Below are 17,385 nucleotides of genomic sequence, written 5' to 3' on the forward strand. Positions count from 1 at the left end.
TCCTGCTATGCTAGTACTGCAAATGGCTGAAAGCAAGGGGAAACTACAGCCGTAATTTATCCCAAGGGCATGCAACTCTACTGTATTGTTAAATGATGATGGCATCCTCATAGGTAAAATGTTCCAGAGATAAAATAGTCTCCCATTCAGATCTCTGGACCGGGTCTACTCAGGAGGATATCGTTATCAGGGGAAACAAAACTGGTGTTCTACGGATTGGAGCATTGAATGTCAGATCTCTTAATCAGGCAGGTAAGTTAGAAAATTAAATAAGGAAAATGGGTAGGTTAAAGTTAGATATAGTGGGGAATTAGTGAAGTTTGGTGGCAGGAGGAACAGGACTTCTGGTCAGGTGAATACAGGGTTATAAATACAAAATTAAATAGGGATAATACAGGAGCAGGTTTAATAATGAATAACAAAGTAGGGACATAGGTAAGCTACCATGAACAACATAATGAATGCATTATTGTAGCCAAGATAGACACAAAGCCCACACCCACCACAGTAATACAAGTTTATATGCTAACTTGCTCCACAGATGAGGAGGAGATTGAGGAAATGTGTGATGAGATAAAAGAAATTATTCAGATAGTTAAGGGAGAGAAAAATTTAATAGTTACATGGGACTGGAATTTGATAGTACGAAAAGATAGAGACGGGAAAATAGTAGGTGAATATAGACTGGGGTGAAAGGAATGAAAGAGGAAGCCATGTGGTAGAATTTTGCACAGAGCATAATTTAATCATAGCTAACACTTGGTTGAAGAATCGTGAAAGAAGGTTGTATACATGGAAGATACCTGGAGAAACCAGGTGGTTTGAGACTGATTATATATTAAATGATAAGACAGATTTCGAATCAGATTTTAAATTGTAAGTCATTTCCAGGGGCACATGTGGACTCAGACCACAATTTATTGGTAATGAACTGCAAATTAAAACTGAATAAACTGCAAAAAGATGGAAATTTAAGGAATGGACCTGGATAAACAGAAAGAACCAGAGATTTCAGGGAGTTTCAGAGAGAGCATTTAGGGTACTATTGACAAGAACATGGAAGAGAAATACAGCAGAAGAAGAAGGGGTAGCTTTGAGAGATAAATAATGAAGGCAACAGAGGACCAAATAGGTAAAGCAGAAATCCTTGAGTAATACAAGAGATGTTGAATTTAATCAATGAATGTGAAAATATAAAAATGCAGTAAATGAGGCAGGTGAAACAAGATACAAATTTCTAAAAAATCAGATTGACAGGAAGTGCAAAATGGCTGAACAGGAATGGCTAGAGGACAAATGTAGGGACATAGAAGCGTATATCACTAGTGGTAAAATAGATGCTAATACTCCATACAGGAAAATTAAAGTGACCTTTGGAGATAAGGTATGAATATCAAGACCTCAGATTGAAAACCAGTCCTAAGCAACGAAGGGAAAGCAGAAAGATGGAAGGAGTATATAGAGGTTCTATACAAGGGGGAAGTATATGAGGACAATATTATGTAAGTGGAAGAGGACGTAGATGAATATGAGAAGGGAGATATGATACTGTGTGAAGAATTTGACAGAGCACTTAAAGATTTACATCAAAACAAGGCTCCGGGAGTAGACAACATTCCTTTACAGCTACTGATAGCCTTGGGAGAGCCAGCCATGACAAAACTCTTCCATCAGGTGAGCAAGATGTATGAGACAGGTGAAATACCCTCAGACTTCAAGAAGAATATAGTAATTCCAGTTCCAAAGAAAGCAGGTGCTGACAGGTGTGGAAATTATAAAACTATCAGTTTAATAAGTCACAGTTCCAAAATGCTAACATGAATCCTTTACAGAAGAATGGAAAAACTGGTAGAATCTGACCTCAGGGAATATCCGTTTGGATTCTGGAGAAATGTTGGAACACGCAAGGCAATACTGACCCTACGATTTGCCATAGAAGATAGGTTAAAGGAAGATAAATCTTTGTTTAGAGCATTTGTAGAATTAGAAAAAGGTTTGGACAATATTGACTGGAATACTCTCTTTCAAATTCAATAGCCGACAGGGGTAAAATACAGGGAGCAAAAGGCTACTTACAACTTGTACAGAAACCAGATGGCAGTTATAAGAGCCGAGGGGCATGAAAAGGACGCAGTGATTGAGAAGGGAGTGAGACAGGTTTGCAGCCTATCCCCGATGTTATTCAATCTGTATATTGAGCAATCAGTAAAGGAAGCAAAAGAAAAATTTGGAGTAGGAATTAAAATCCAGGAAGAAGAAATAAAAACTTTGAGGATTGCCAATGACATTGTAATTCTGTCAGAGACAGCAAAGGACTTGGAAGAGCTGTAGAATGGAATGGACTGTGTATTGAAAGCAGGATATAAAATGAACATCAACAAAAGAAAAGTGAGGATAATGGAATGTAGTCAAATCAGATGATGCTGAAGGAATTAGATTAGGAACTGTGACACTTAAGGTAGTAAAGGAGTTTTGCTATTTGGTGAGCAAAATAACTGATGATGGTCAAAGTAGAGAGGATATATAATGTAGACTGGCAATGGCAAGGAAAGTGTTTCTGAAGAAGAGAAATGTGTTAATATTGAGTGTAGATAAGTGCTTTCTGAAAATATTTGTATGGAGTGGAGCCATGTATGGAAATGTAATATGGATGATAAACAGGTTAGACAAGAAGAGTGTAGAAGCTTTTGAGATATGGTGCTATAGAAGAATGTTGAAGATTAGATGGGTAGATCACATAACTAATGAGGAGGTACTAAAGAGAATTGAGGAGAAGAGAAATTTGTGATACAACCTGAGTAGAAGAAGGGATCAGTTGGTGGCACACTTTCTGAGGCATCAAGGGATCACCAATTAAGTACTGGAGGGAAGTGTGGGGAGTAAAAATCATAGAGAGAGACTGAGAGAAGGATACAGTAAGAAGATTCAGAAGGATGTAGGTTGCAGTAGTTACTTGAAGATGAAGAGGCTTGCACAGAACAGAGTAGCATGGACAGTTGCATCAAACCAGTCTTTGTACTGAAGAGCACAACAACAGGCACACTCCTGGGTATAGTCTTGGATCACATGACAGTTTGCTTGTCTCAGGTTTCTAAACAATTCAATTACAGCATCACTGGCAACCTCAACTGAGTGTTGTTTTTGTGTCTTTTCAGAATAAAAATCCTGTTTGATAATTTGATTAAACTTAAACTAATACCACCTGCAGTCCAGTCTAGGATTTATTTCCCTAATTTTCTTTTATTTTTTTCTCTTAACACCAATATTGGAATTATTTTCTCATTTTATGCCATCAAACTCTTCAGTTTTGTTAGTATGTTAAAGTATTTAATTTTCCCTGTATGACCTTCTGTCTGCTTTTGGTTTTGATAGTTTTTTTAAACAGAATAAAAGCATTGAATAAAAAATAAATATATAAAACTAGAGTCTTTTTCAAAAAGAGATGAAAATTGTGTTTTAAGCCACCTTGTCTGTGTTGAGGAGCTGTAAATTTCAGAGTTGTTTGCCATTTATGAATGATTATATACCATACTATTTTGTTAAAAACTGATGTTTTGAGGCCATGGCTGCGTACAAAATGCAGGCTGATTACCGTAAAGAAGGAAAGAGATACCAGTCACTAATAACCTTCGAGTGGACGTACTGTTTTTTGTAACATGAGCGGGCGCATGGCGCACTTCATACAAACATAGAGATTTGCTGTGTTACTGAGGTAAACATGTATGAGCAAAATTACAATTTAATCTTAGTTTAATTAAACAATGATAAAATAAACTTACATTATATGACCTAAATCACTGTTTAATTAAAGAGTAATAAAATAAACTAACACTATGCCACTCTGATGGGTACGCGTGTTTCCCAACAGTAATGACACACTTGAAGCATTAAAAAGTATGTTGCATCATATCACACCCAGATGCTTATTCGATTGCTAATTATCTAATGTACAACTGCCTCATTGTGGGGCTATGATATTAACTTGGAATCTGCATCATTTTCTTGCATGAATCATAAATTTTTTCTCACCTCTCTCACTGTTGAATTTTATATTACTGCTGATGACTTGAACTTATAACAGCACAACTTAGCATTGTGTTAGCTGAAGCAATAATGAAGGTACAGTTAAGGACTCACAATTATAAAGCAGTAATGGAATGATACAAGATATTATTTGTGTTGACACACTGTATATTCAGGCATGCCAGCTCAAGGCTTGATGATGCTGTTTATTCTCACAAATTTGATACTGATACTGGTACTGGTTTTGAATGACAGTTTTTAACAACCTCGTTTGTTACACACAAATAGATGAATGTTAATCATAATAAATGTTCATGGAGTAAAAAATATTGGCCGGTCTAGTGGTAGTTTTAAAGAAAAAAAATACTCATCTTGTTTTTTGAGGATCTTCTTTAATCTGTTGCTTGAATTTCTTCTGCCTGGAACCCAGATTCTCTTGTAGGTCTGCAAACCTAATAGGTTGACAAGTTTTTCGGATAACATAGATAACAAATTGATTTGTAGGTAATTTTCATATTTAATAGGTCTATATGCCTTGCTGCCCCGATGTTATTCAATCTGTATATTGAACAAGCAGTAAAGGAAACAAAAGAAAAATTCGGAGTTGGTATTAAAATCCATGGAGAAGAAATAAAAACTTTGAGGTTCGCCGATGACATAGTAATTCTGTCAGAGACAGCAAAGGACTTGGAAGAGCAGTTGAACGGAATGGTCAGTGTCTTGAAAGGAAGATATAAGATAAACATCAACAGAAGCAAAATGAGGATAATGGAATGTAGTCGAATTAAGTCGCGTGATGCTGAGGGAATTAGATTAGGAAATGAAACACTTAAAGTAGTAAAGGAGTTTCGCTATTTGGGGAGCAAAATAACTGATGATGGTCAACGTAGAGAGGATATAAAATGTAGACTGGCAATGGCAAGGAAAGCGTTTCTGAAGAAGAGAAATTTGTTAACATCGAGTATAGATTTAAGTGTCAGGAAGTTGTTTCTGAAAGTATTTGTATGGAGTGTAGGTATAGAAGTGAAACATGGATGATAAATTGTTTGGACAAGAAGAGAATAGAAGCTTTTGAAATGCAGTGCTACAGAAGAATGCTGAAGATTAGATGGTTAGATCACATAACTAATGAATAGGTATTGAATAGAATTGGGGAGAAGAGGAGTTTGTGGCATAACTTGACAAGAAGAAGGGACCGGTTGGTCGGACATGTTCTGAGGCATCAAAGGATCACAAATTTAGAATTGGAGGGCAACATGGATGGTAAAAATCATAGAGAGAGACCAAGAGATGAATACACTAAGCAGATTCAGAAGGATGTAGGTTGCAGTAAGTACTGGGAGATGAAGAAGCTTGCACAGGGTAGAGTAGCATGGAGAGCTGCATCAAACCAGTCTCAGGACTGAAGACCACAACAACAACAACAACAACAATAAAGCCTTGCTGCCATCAATTACAATGTTTATTCAGCGAAATACATTCTATTTGTACGCAGCTCAAATTTACAATATGTCCTATAACTGAGCACAACAGAAAAACTTTACATCCTTCTGTCCTTCCTTCCTTTTTCGCCACCAGAAAACACACAACACAAACCACTTGCACCCAATTAACCACTTGCACCCAGTAACCTTCCAGCATTAGACTAATAACAAAATCAACTTCTTTGACTTAAAGATCTCCAGCAACAAGGTACATCAGTAAAGATAGAGTCATACTAAGATCATAGGATAGAACATTAAATTGAAAATAATTTGCAGAAAATGAAATTCACTCAACACCATGATAAAACAACTATGATAATATGTATTGTCATAAACAAAAATTTATCTTTTTGCAGCACAGTAATTTTATGAAATTATTTTTTAATCAGAGAGGTTCAATTTTGCAAGATTTTTACAAAGTAATTATTTTTTGTGTTTCTCTTTTTAATTTGGCATTTTTAGTTTGTTGGATAAGTTTAGTATTAAGTATCAGATTTTAAATGTATTTTTACAGTGTTAATTTTTTTAGATAAATTAAATTTTTAGGTGTCAGAGAAAATTTTATAATTGTGTTAGCATGACATATGCTACCATACAGTCAGAGTTTAAAACATTTCAAATAAGATTAAAAAGAGTTTATTGCATGTTACAAGGTACATTTTCACATGACTGTTCACGTTTAGATGCACCTTTGTTGATGTTTACATTAGCTTTTGGCTCTTTATTTCCCCTTGAGGAGAAAGTTACTTGGTATGGCAGTGCCCTACAGAAAAAACTGATGTGAGAAGTGGACTGTTTGACTGTAACTAATGTGACAGAACATAATGTAATCATATCTTTAAGGGGAAATATGTTTTGTTTTAGATTACTTACTTTGAAAATCCCATGTCATTATGTTGCAGTGGTGACTGCTTGTGTTCACAAAATAATGAAGACTGAAAGACTGAATGAAGTACTTAAATGTATGTGCGTAAGTGCGAAGGATATCACACACACACACACACACACACACACACACACACACTCTGTATACAAAGATTAAAACATCACAAATATCAGAGGTACAAAGCATTTCTCTCTCATTAATGATACAAAGTTTACAGTGATGTGCCAGCAGAAAATTTACTGAGTATAAACAATAAACAAATTTAGATTCAGTGAGCATTGATCATGAATAAAATACAATTCATGTGGAAATGTTACAGAAATGATATTACATAAATATTGTGGTATACACAGAGAACAAAGTAAATTATGAGAAACAATTGTACAGAAAATAAATATTATGACAGTGGACATCTTATTAACATGTTTGAAAATTTAAACTAACTATTTGTTAATTTATGACTAAGCATTCTGTTGTATTTGAATGTAGTGTTTCATATTCAATTACTGTTGGTATGTTGTTAAGGTCAAAGGAAGTAGTGTTTAAGTATGTTTCAAATTGGAAAGCAGGTGAATAAAATTTTGCAAAAGATTGCATTGGCTAATGCAGTCACTTCATGGAGGAGATGATGTGGTGATTTGCTTTTATGTACATATGTTTCTATATCTTTCTTATTACTCCATGAGTTTTGATAGTTGTATGCATTGCTAGTGTGGATTTTCATATGATAAGCACAAAAACATTAAATTTGCCTTCCAGCATTAGACTAATAACAAAATCAACTTCTTTGACTTAAAGATCTCCAGCAAAACCTTATACATTATTTTGAAATTTATAGGAAACTAACAGCCAGTGATGTTTACTTCAACAGCTCATTTATCATCCATACCAAGATAAAATGGTATATTTTAGGCGCACATTGAATCCACTACATAAAATTCCATATATATACTCTGAGGCAGAGCTATCCCAAAATATATATTAAAATCAATTTGTTAATAACGTATCACTGTATTTAAATTATCAGAATGCATTTCACATTTTTCCCACACAGATTTAAATAATCCTGGACAATGTTTTTGGAACTAGGGGTGTGGCTTCTTTGGACTATTGCTCTTGCGGGCATCACAAAGGCTCTGATGATTCAGCCCAAGGGAGTCCTATCAGCATGCACACAATTTTCACATTCCATTGTTTACATCAAAAGGGAATGAACAAAGTTGCTGAAACTTCACTGTAGAATCCCTGTCTCACTATACCTCTATGCTTTGATGCATCATTAATCCATGGTTATTATTATTGTTTTGATAGTTTTTTTGAAGAGTTATTTTTTTTCTTCCCATATGCTATTGTATCCGTCAGTGGAATTACTTTGCAAATGTCTTGCCAGAGTGTACTAGAGTATGGTAACATACGTATTATCACCTAGCAGGAGTTTCACAAATGATAAGAGAAAAAAAAAAAACGCGCAAAGTATACCTCTGTCCGAAATAAGTCCCATTAATTTAGTTTCCTTGCTAGCTGATTGTGTGTAAAGTGCCTTATTAGCAAGTTTTTTTTTGAGAGTGTATTATGCATGAGTTTAGTGAGTTTTACTTTCTTACTAATAATAGCATTACACCACTAATTCAGAATTTAGTGTGCAATTTATCAGGTGTTAGTTTGGAATGTGGTTAGGAAGAAAGTGAAGGAACTTACACCCTGACCCAATGCAAACATGAATTAAGAACAAAAACATTGCAGATCCAGGCTAGGTTATGCACACAATTTTAACAGAACAATGTACAATGCGGCTGAGGGTTTGTGTGCACTATAACACTTGGTATGCATATTTTTGTAAAACACAGTTATCGATATGACAAATACCATCTGTAAATTACCATGACAGTTGGTCATGCCAGCCAGACAGCCACAGCACAAGATCTGTGACATCATAGAAACATCACCATTTCATGATGCTAACTCAAAAGCACTGTGATTTGAGTGCACAGAACAGTCTGAAGTTTAGAAACTAAAATACCAAAAATATTAAGCATGCAGTGAAGCTAACATACATTGCATAAAGATCTCTCAAAAATGTGTCTTTTAGTACAATTAATTGTAAACTGTTGGGACATGTGATGTTGGGGGATAAATAAGCCACCCATACATTTTATCTAAGAGTTAGCCTTTTATGTTATTTAGTAGCTGATTATGAAACAGAAAGAACATACAAAGTGTAAACGTTTGGCTAGGATGTGATATAGCCCCTCTTGAAATTTTGAAAATCTGATGTGAAGCTTAACTGTCTTATATATAAGACAGTAAAGCTTCACACCAGATTTCCATTTTTAGGGAGAAGCTTCCACTCAAAATACAAACATAGCAGCTTATCATTCATAACTTAAGGAATAGTAACATCCCCATACAAAAGATCAGGTATATACACTACTGGCCATTAAAATTGCTACACCACGAAGATGACGTGCTACAGACATGAAATTTAACCGACAGGAAGAAGATGCTGTGATATGCAAATGATTAGCTTATATACAAAGTGCTGACATGAGGAAAGTTTCCATCCGATTTCTCATACACAAACAACAGTTGACCAGAGTTGCCTGGCAAAACATTGTTGTATTGCCTCGTGTAGGGAGGAGAAATGCGTACTATCACATTTTCTGACTTTGATAAAGGTCGGATTGTAGCCTATCGCAATTGCGGTTTATTGTATTGTGACATTGCTGCTTGCATTGGTTGAGATCCAATGACTGTTAGCAGAATATGGAATCGGTGGGTTCAGGAAGGTAATACGGAATGCCATGCTGGATCCCAACAGCCTCATGTCACTAGCAGTCGAGATGACAGACATCTTATCCATGTGGCTGTAACAGATCTTGCAGCCACGTCTCGATCCCTGAGTCAACATATGGGGACGTTTGTAAGACAACAACCATCTGTACGAACAGTTCGATGATGCTTGCAGCAGCATGGACTATAAGCTCGGAGACCCTGGCTGCGGTTACCCTTGACGCTGCATCACAGACAGATGCGCCTGTGATGGTGTACTCAATGACAAACATGGGTGCACGAATGGCAAAACGTCATTTTTTTTGGATGAATCCAGCTTCTGTTTACTTCATCATGATGGTCGCATCTGTGTTTGGCGACATCGCGGTGAACACACATTGGAAGCGTGTATTCATCATTGCCATATTGGCGTATCACCCAGCGTGATGGTATGAGGTGCCATTGGTTACATGTCTCGGTCACCTCTTATTCGCATTGACGGCACTTTGAACAGTGGGTATTACATTTCAGATGTGTTATGACCCGTGGCTCTACCCATCATTTGATGCCTGCGAAACACTACATTTCAGCAGGATAATGCACAACCGCATGTTGCAGGTCCTGTGCAGGCCTTTCTGGATACAGAAAATGTTCGACTGCTGCCATGGGCAGCACATTCTCCAGGTCTCTCACCAACTGAAAATCTCTGGACAATGGTGGCTGAGCAACTGGCTCATCACAATACGCCAGTCACTACTCTTGATGAAATGTGGTATCGTGTTGAAGCTGCATGGGCAGCTGTACCTGTAGACGCCATCCAAGCTCTGTTTGACTCATTGCCCAGGCGTATCAAGGCCGTTATTATGGCCAGAGGTGGTTGTTCTGGGTACTGATTTCTCAGGATCTATGCACCCAAATTGCGTGAAAATGTAATCACATGTCAGTTCTTGTATATTTGTCCAATGAATACCTGTTTATCATTTGCATTTCTTCTTGATGTAGCAATTTTAATGGCCAGTAGTGTACAATTAAAGTTGTCAGAGTTGCCTATACTACTCAGTACAGAGATAATTTGGATTCCATATGTTTGAACAACATATCAAAATTCACATTTGCAATGCACACATCTCTCAACAGACACAGCAACTAGATTTTTAGTCAGAGGGAGAAGGAATGGGACACACACAAGATAAGTGATACGCTTGAAAATAATATATTAAATAACGCAGTGGCAGCTCATGCAAAATTTTATCATTATCCTACAATGTTGACTAACAGATTGTGTTTCACTACATTGTCATGGCAGGTGCAACTTAATATTGTTGTGATATTAGCTCTACCTAATGCATTAAGATCAAGTATGTCATTTGTATGTTTCTGATCTCCTCTATGTTGTTTTAGTAATGCATTAGTGTGCCCTATATTTTTCAGTCCACCTGTACCCCATGCATTGTTCTTCCTGAATAACAAACACAGAAAGCAAAGAAGCACATTGTGAATATCACACCCACAGATCCACCTGTTTTTGTACACTTTCATACTAAATTTCCACATATACTTACTTTTACTACCACCACCTTTAGCCTTTTGACTTACAAGGGTAGTAATCATAACTAAATTGAATATATTAATTTTACATATATAAACTGAACTCTTTAAATGTATTAAAATTTTAGAATTAATTGTTTGAATTTTCGGGGAATAGGAAAATGGAAAAAAGATGGTAGCACTGAGGATCAAACTTGAGTGGTCAGTTGATTGATCACTTTGATATGGACCCATAAAGTGAACTGCTAAAAATCTGCCCTGGTACTGTGAGCAACTTAGCATTCATAGTGCCAGAATGAATGATGGCAGATCAAAGCACGTGCAGGCAAAAACAGACAGCTGTGTCCCTTGTCTCAGTTGATTGTAGTGCAGCTGACCATAATTTTAGCACTCACTACTGGTTTCTAGATATCACAGATACAGCACTAAAAAATCATGTTGTCATTAGATTAGATTTACCTTCATTCCAACTGAGCCGTAACGAGGAGGTCCTCCAGGATGTAGAACATGTCAGGAAAACAATAATACATGACAAATATTTACAACTGAGACAAATAAGCTAATGTACCTTCCATAGGTCCCAAGTAGAATGATCGTCATTTTTTTAATGAACACTATATGAAAGAATTGTTTTACGGACACTAATGCAGTGAATTAAAAAAAAAGGGTTTTTTATTTATAAGGTAATGAACATGTAATAGAACTACTACAGTACTTATTTACAATGAACACATTACTACACTGAAATGGTGCAGAAGTTAGATTGTAGTTACACACGCGCGGCCGCGCGCGCCCACACACACACACACACACACACACACACACACACTTATTTACAATGAACATATTACTTCACTGAAATGGTGCAGAAATTAGTTGGCTCTACTGAGAAATTCATCAATGGAGTAGAAGGAGTTTGCCACCAATAAATGCTTTAGACTTCTCTTAAACTGAATTTCATTGGTTGTTAGGCTTTTTATGGCTGCTGGCAAGTTATTGAAAATGTGTGTTCCTGAATAATGCACACCTTTTTGTACAAGAGTAAGTGACTTTAAATCCTTGTGTAGATTATTCTTATTTCTATTATTGATTCAATGAATTGAACTGTTAGTTTGAAAAAGCAATATATTTTTAATGACAGTAGTTAGAATCCCTAGTTCCCTAAATGACAGTAGTTAGAATCCCTAGTTCCCTAAACAGGCTTCTACAGGATGTTATTGAGTTCACACCACACATAACTCTTACTGCACATTTTTGTGCCCAGGAAACTTAAGCTTGGCTTGATGAATTACCCCAAAAAATAATCCCATATGACATTATGGACTGAAAGTAAGCATAGTATGCCAGCTTTTTCATTTTTATATCCCCTATGCCTGACACAATTCGCATTGCAAATAGAGATTTGTTAAGATGCTTCAGCAGTTGTTTGGTGTGCTCCTCCCAGTTGAATTTATTATCAAGCTGTAATCCCAAGAATTTAATACTGTCCACTTCTTCTATCTGCTTGTCATCGTATGTTAGGCATATACTCGTGGGACACTCCTTACAAGTTCTGAACTGCACATAGTCTGTTTTTTTAAAGTTTAGTGACAAAGGATTGGATAGGAACCAGTGATTAATGTCCACAAATATTTTATTAGCTGATCTTTCTAAGACTACACTTGATTTGCTATTTATTGCAATATTTGTATCATTGTCAAACAAAAAGAACTTGGCATCTGGTAATGTTACTGATGAAAGGTCATTGATATACACAAGAAAAAGGAAGGGCCCTAAAATTGAACCTTGTGGGACCCCACATGTAATTAGTTCCGAGTTGGATGAGGCATGATAGCTTAATACATGTCTCTTTCCTAATAACACCCTTTGTTTCCTGTTATTTGCATACCAGTATGCATTCAAGGAGAAATGGCATACTTTTACTGCAGTTTCCAGCTCACATTTGAAGGGAAATGTCATAATTCAAATGCAATATTCACCGCGTGCTGCATCCCATTAGTACATGATCACTGGCTGTCTCTGAAGTAACATAATTAATAATTTAGACACTGATATAACACTGTGTTACAAAAGACTATGCAACCAAGTCTAACTTAAAGAAATAATCAGTTTTAAGATTATCCACCGAACTTTGGAAACCTAGGAAGTTAGCACAATGATTTGGACACCGTAGTGTGTGTTACAGTAGATTTGTTGGCAATACCTGAGCACTGACATTCTGAAGAAAAAACTCTACTACAAACTTGTCAACGATGAATCTTTGCTCATTTTCAAGTGGGGAAATCAAACTATGTTGTAGTCCTGCAATATTTACAAAAACTGGTAGTAGCTACTGTACCATAGCTGTAAATTCCTTAAGCATTGAAGGTGTCACTGAACTGCCTGTGATAAACTATGGGTGGGAAACGCAACATGTATAATTCTGAGTACATACAGACCTCCATGTGCACGTACAGTAATGACTGGGTAACTGTAATAATAATAGGTGACATCAGTATTAACACACTAACCCAATAATTCCACCACAAAAAGATTACCACTGTTGAAACTTTCTGCCATTTAAAACTATGTGCCAGAGCAGGACTCAAACCCAGGATTTTGTCTTTCAGGGGCAGGTGCCCTAGAGAAGTGTAGAGCACTCGCCCATCTAATACAGAGTTCCTTGGTTTGAGTCCTAGTCCAGCATACAGTTTTAATCAGCCAGGAAGTTTCATATTAGTGCACAATCCATTGCAGAGTGAAAATTGATTCTGGAAACATTCCCCCAGGCTGTGGCTAAGCCATGTTCCTGCAATATCTTTTTCTCTAAGAGTGCCAGGTCCGCCAGTTTTGCGGAAGAATTTCTGTGATGTTTTGAAAGCGGGAGATGAGGTACTGTTGGAAGTAAAGCTGTGAGGAGAGGTCATGAGTCATGCTTCGGTAGCTCAGTTTGTAGAACATTTGCCTCTCAAAGGCAAAGGTCCTGGGTTCAAGTCCTACTCAGGCATACAGTTTTTATCTGCCAGGAGGTTTTGTATCAGTGCACACTCTCCTGCAGAGTGAGAATTCCTCCTGTATTACAGTTCTTATTACACAAATTTACTAATTAAGGAACCAACTGGAGAAGTAGGTGGCACCTATCTGTGTAATATTACCACTAACATGGATAAGTTTATTTGTAAAATATTCTCATATTTGCTGTCTCTGACCATCATGCTGTGGAATTTCTGTTTGTCTAATATAAAGCCACAAGCTAGTGAGATGAAAAGATACATAACAAAAAGAACAGTACATGTTGAGGCCATCGAAAGCTTTCACCTCATATTAGAAAGTGCATCATGGCCTGAAGTTAACTATTACACTTATGAATATTTTTCTCTTGGTGTCTTCTACTTTTTGACATCACGTGCCCACTAAAACATATAAATAAAATATGTAGAAAAGTACCTGGATAGATGGTGAAGGTGTAAGAAAAAAAGTAACACGATTTCAGTGTGAAACATTATAAAACATGAGATGTTAAGGTGAAAGAAGCATGAAGTAGATATTATGAATATTGCTTACTAGTGCGCACAAGGAGTAGACATGTAGCTCACATCTAAAATAATGGAAGCAGTACTCCTGCTAATATTCAGAATGTTATAAATAGCTCCCTAGTTGGAAAGAATAATTTCGATAACGAAATTATTATAAACTGAAATGGTAGTATAACAGAATGCTAATAGAATATTGTAAATATCTTAAGTGACTATTTCTTCTCTGTTGGTAAATCTGTCAGTGATACATTCAGTAACCGTAAATATAACTTGGCAATGCTTCTACTTACAGCATGTACCTCACCCAAGCAGACAGCAGTGAAATAAAAAGCATAATAAAGGCAACACAAAACTCTTTGCAACACATCTGGACTCCTTTCTTACGGGATTAACAGGGTCTTACCACCAGAAAGTTTTCCTGATCTGTTGAAAATAGCCCAGGTAGCCCCTACTTTCAAGGAAGAATGCAGATTGAAATAGAAGATAAGAAATCAATCTCTATCTTGTCTCAAAAGGTAATAACACATAGGCCTGTCACAGTTTTGAGTAAACATAGTCTGATCTTGGAAAATCAGAATGCTTTCATTAAGAACAAATCGACTGCAACAGCTGCCAATCCATTTATTGATGAGGTAATATTGGCTGTTGAGAACAAAGAGTATATTACAGGCACATTCCCTGATCTTGAACAGGCATTTGACTGTGTCATTATAACAGTACTTCAAGAGAAGTTGTGGAACATAGGCATCAGAGGCATTGCTCATGGTCTAATAAAATCATATCTAAGAGAAAGCAGTTTGTGCTGTTAAGAATGGTAAGTGGCACACACAGATCTAGCATTACCGATATGACATGTGGAGTACTTCTTTTGTTTGTTTATGTAAATGATGTTAAATACTTCACCCCAGATTCAAAGATCATACTCCAAGCTGGTGACACATCTATTGTGTGGAAGTATAAATATTATGACCAATTATAAATCTTGCACAACCATATTACAAATGAAATAAATCAGTAATTCAGTGAAAAACATCTTAGTGTTAGCACCAAGAAATTGGCAGTAATGGTCAGTGAAGTCCATAAAATGACAGGTTTTGAAATTCAGTTGTGCATTGGACCTGACATAGCTATCAACGAAAACTATGTAAGGTCCCTGGGAATAAAAATACAAGATACACTTTGGTAGGATATACATGTTCACCCTCTGGCAAACAAACTGCCCAAACATATATTTGCAGTAAATATGCTTGGTAGATACAGCAATGAGACCTATGTGCTACAGGCTGCTTATCATGCATTGATTACGTCTGTTATAAACTATGAGTTAAAAGTACAGGGTGCTACAGCTCCAGCAGACCTTTCTTCCAGAAGTGTTAGGCTTGCAAGGACCGCAGGAGATGTTCTGTGAAATCTGGAAGGTAGGAGATGAGGTACCGGTGAAAGTAAGGCTGTGAGGAGAGGTCGTAAGTTGTGCTTGGGTAGCTCTGTTGGCAGAGCAATTGCCCACGAAAAGCAAGGGTCCTGAGTTCAAATCTTGGTCCAGCACACAGTTTTAATGTGCTAGGAAGTTATAAATCAGGGGACATTCTGCTGCAGAGTGAAAATTTCATTCTAGTCCTTTACAAGCTTTTAAAGTTACAGAAGAAAGCTGTAAGGACAAATTGTGGTGCAAAACCAAAAGACTCATGTCATGTTCTGTTACATAAACCAGAAGAAGGATCAGTCATCTCATAAATCATAGAACTGTAATTAATCAATGAAACCAAGTGTACACAGGACTGAGACATGGAAATACATTATAGAGTTCAGTCACATCATTTCCTACTGCAAATTTAAACCCCCCAGCAAAGGAATGTTGATTGCCAACTGACGCTACTCACTAGATGAGTATAATTTTTTTGCACAGAATAAATGAATTTTGTACAGGCTTCATTATGTATTTAATGTAAACACTTAATCATCAACTTTTTATTCAGTCATTTCTTAAATAACTAATTGAAAATAAATCATAGTTGCTATGGTGAAATTCTATCTACCTGCAAATCAAGCATCGTGTATAAGTGAATTATTTTCAAACCTATCTTGTTGTATCACTGTTTTTTGTTTAAAAAAAAGTGCATATGTGTATTCACTTGTGAACTTACAAATTCATAATAATGATCCTTATGTTATGTGATGGTGAATAAAGTTATAATAATAATAAAATAATAATAATAATAATAATTATTATTATTATTGTATTGCATCACATTGAAAAAGTAAACCTTCAGAGAGATAGAAATGTGTGTGCACAAAACCAAATCACTTCATCATCTCCTGTGTGAACAGAATGAGTTAGCCAATGCAGCCTTTGTTCAAAATTTGTTCACAGTTTTTCAGTTTGAAACATACAGTACATAAACAGTACTCCCATTGGGAATAACCGTATGCAGACAGTAACACAGCACGGAACGCTGCACTAAAATATTGTAACTTACTTAATCGTATCTTAATACAACAGTTAGATTAATTTAAATTTCCAAAACATCTTAATGTGATGTCCTCTGCCATATTATTATTTATTTTTGTACAATTGTTTGTCATTATTTATTTTGCTCCCTGTGTAACACAATATTTACATAATATAATTTCTGTAACAATCCAAGGAACTTTCACAACAGTGGGTAATAAAGAGCTGAAAGCTAATGTAAATATCCACAAATGTGCATCTAAACATGAACAGCTTTCTGAAGATGAACCTGTCAGTTAAAAACTAGTAACAGAACTATTATGTGAATAAAGAGCATTATTAACAGTGGCTGGTTGCTGTTTCCTTCAACCTGTGATGTACACTGTGTTTAATGAGTTGTAAGACAGAATTACTAATCAGCTTAAAACCTTAAAATTTTTGTACTGAAATGAAGTAAATTGTCCATTACAGATAAATTCAAATGGAGCTAGCAGTAGGGAAATAGACGTTTTAGCCCGATCTCCCACTGGCCGTAGCTTGGATTGTCCAGTGCAGGAAAATGATGGTGTGTATACGGCGACATTTCAGCCGGATGAAGCAGGAGAGTGGAGCATTGCTGTGACCCATGGTGGAGAGCATATCCAAGGAGGACCATTCACATGCTTTGTGTTTGATCCAAATGCTGTGAAGGTATCTATACAACCAATTATA

General features: G+C 36.3%; 1 protein-coding gene across 1 annotated transcript in view; it reads left to right on the forward strand.

The window, feature by feature from the left end:
* The window catches only part of LOC126237535 (filamin-A), a 914,413-nt gene that overhangs the window by 343,943 nt on the left and 553,085 nt on the right, over window positions 1-17,385 (forward strand). The window contains exon 9 of the mRNA XM_049947718.1: window positions 17,146-17,364. Within this exon, the coding sequence (XP_049803675.1) occupies window positions 17,146-17,364 (219 nt within the window). The remainder of the gene's footprint in view (window positions 1-17,145; window positions 17,365-17,385) is intronic.

This window comes from Schistocerca nitens, chromosome 2 (assembly GCF_023898315.1).
Source record: "Schistocerca nitens isolate TAMUIC-IGC-003100 chromosome 2, iqSchNite1.1, whole genome shotgun sequence".
Classification (NCBI taxonomy): Eukaryota; Metazoa; Arthropoda; class Insecta; order Orthoptera; family Acrididae; genus Schistocerca; species Schistocerca nitens.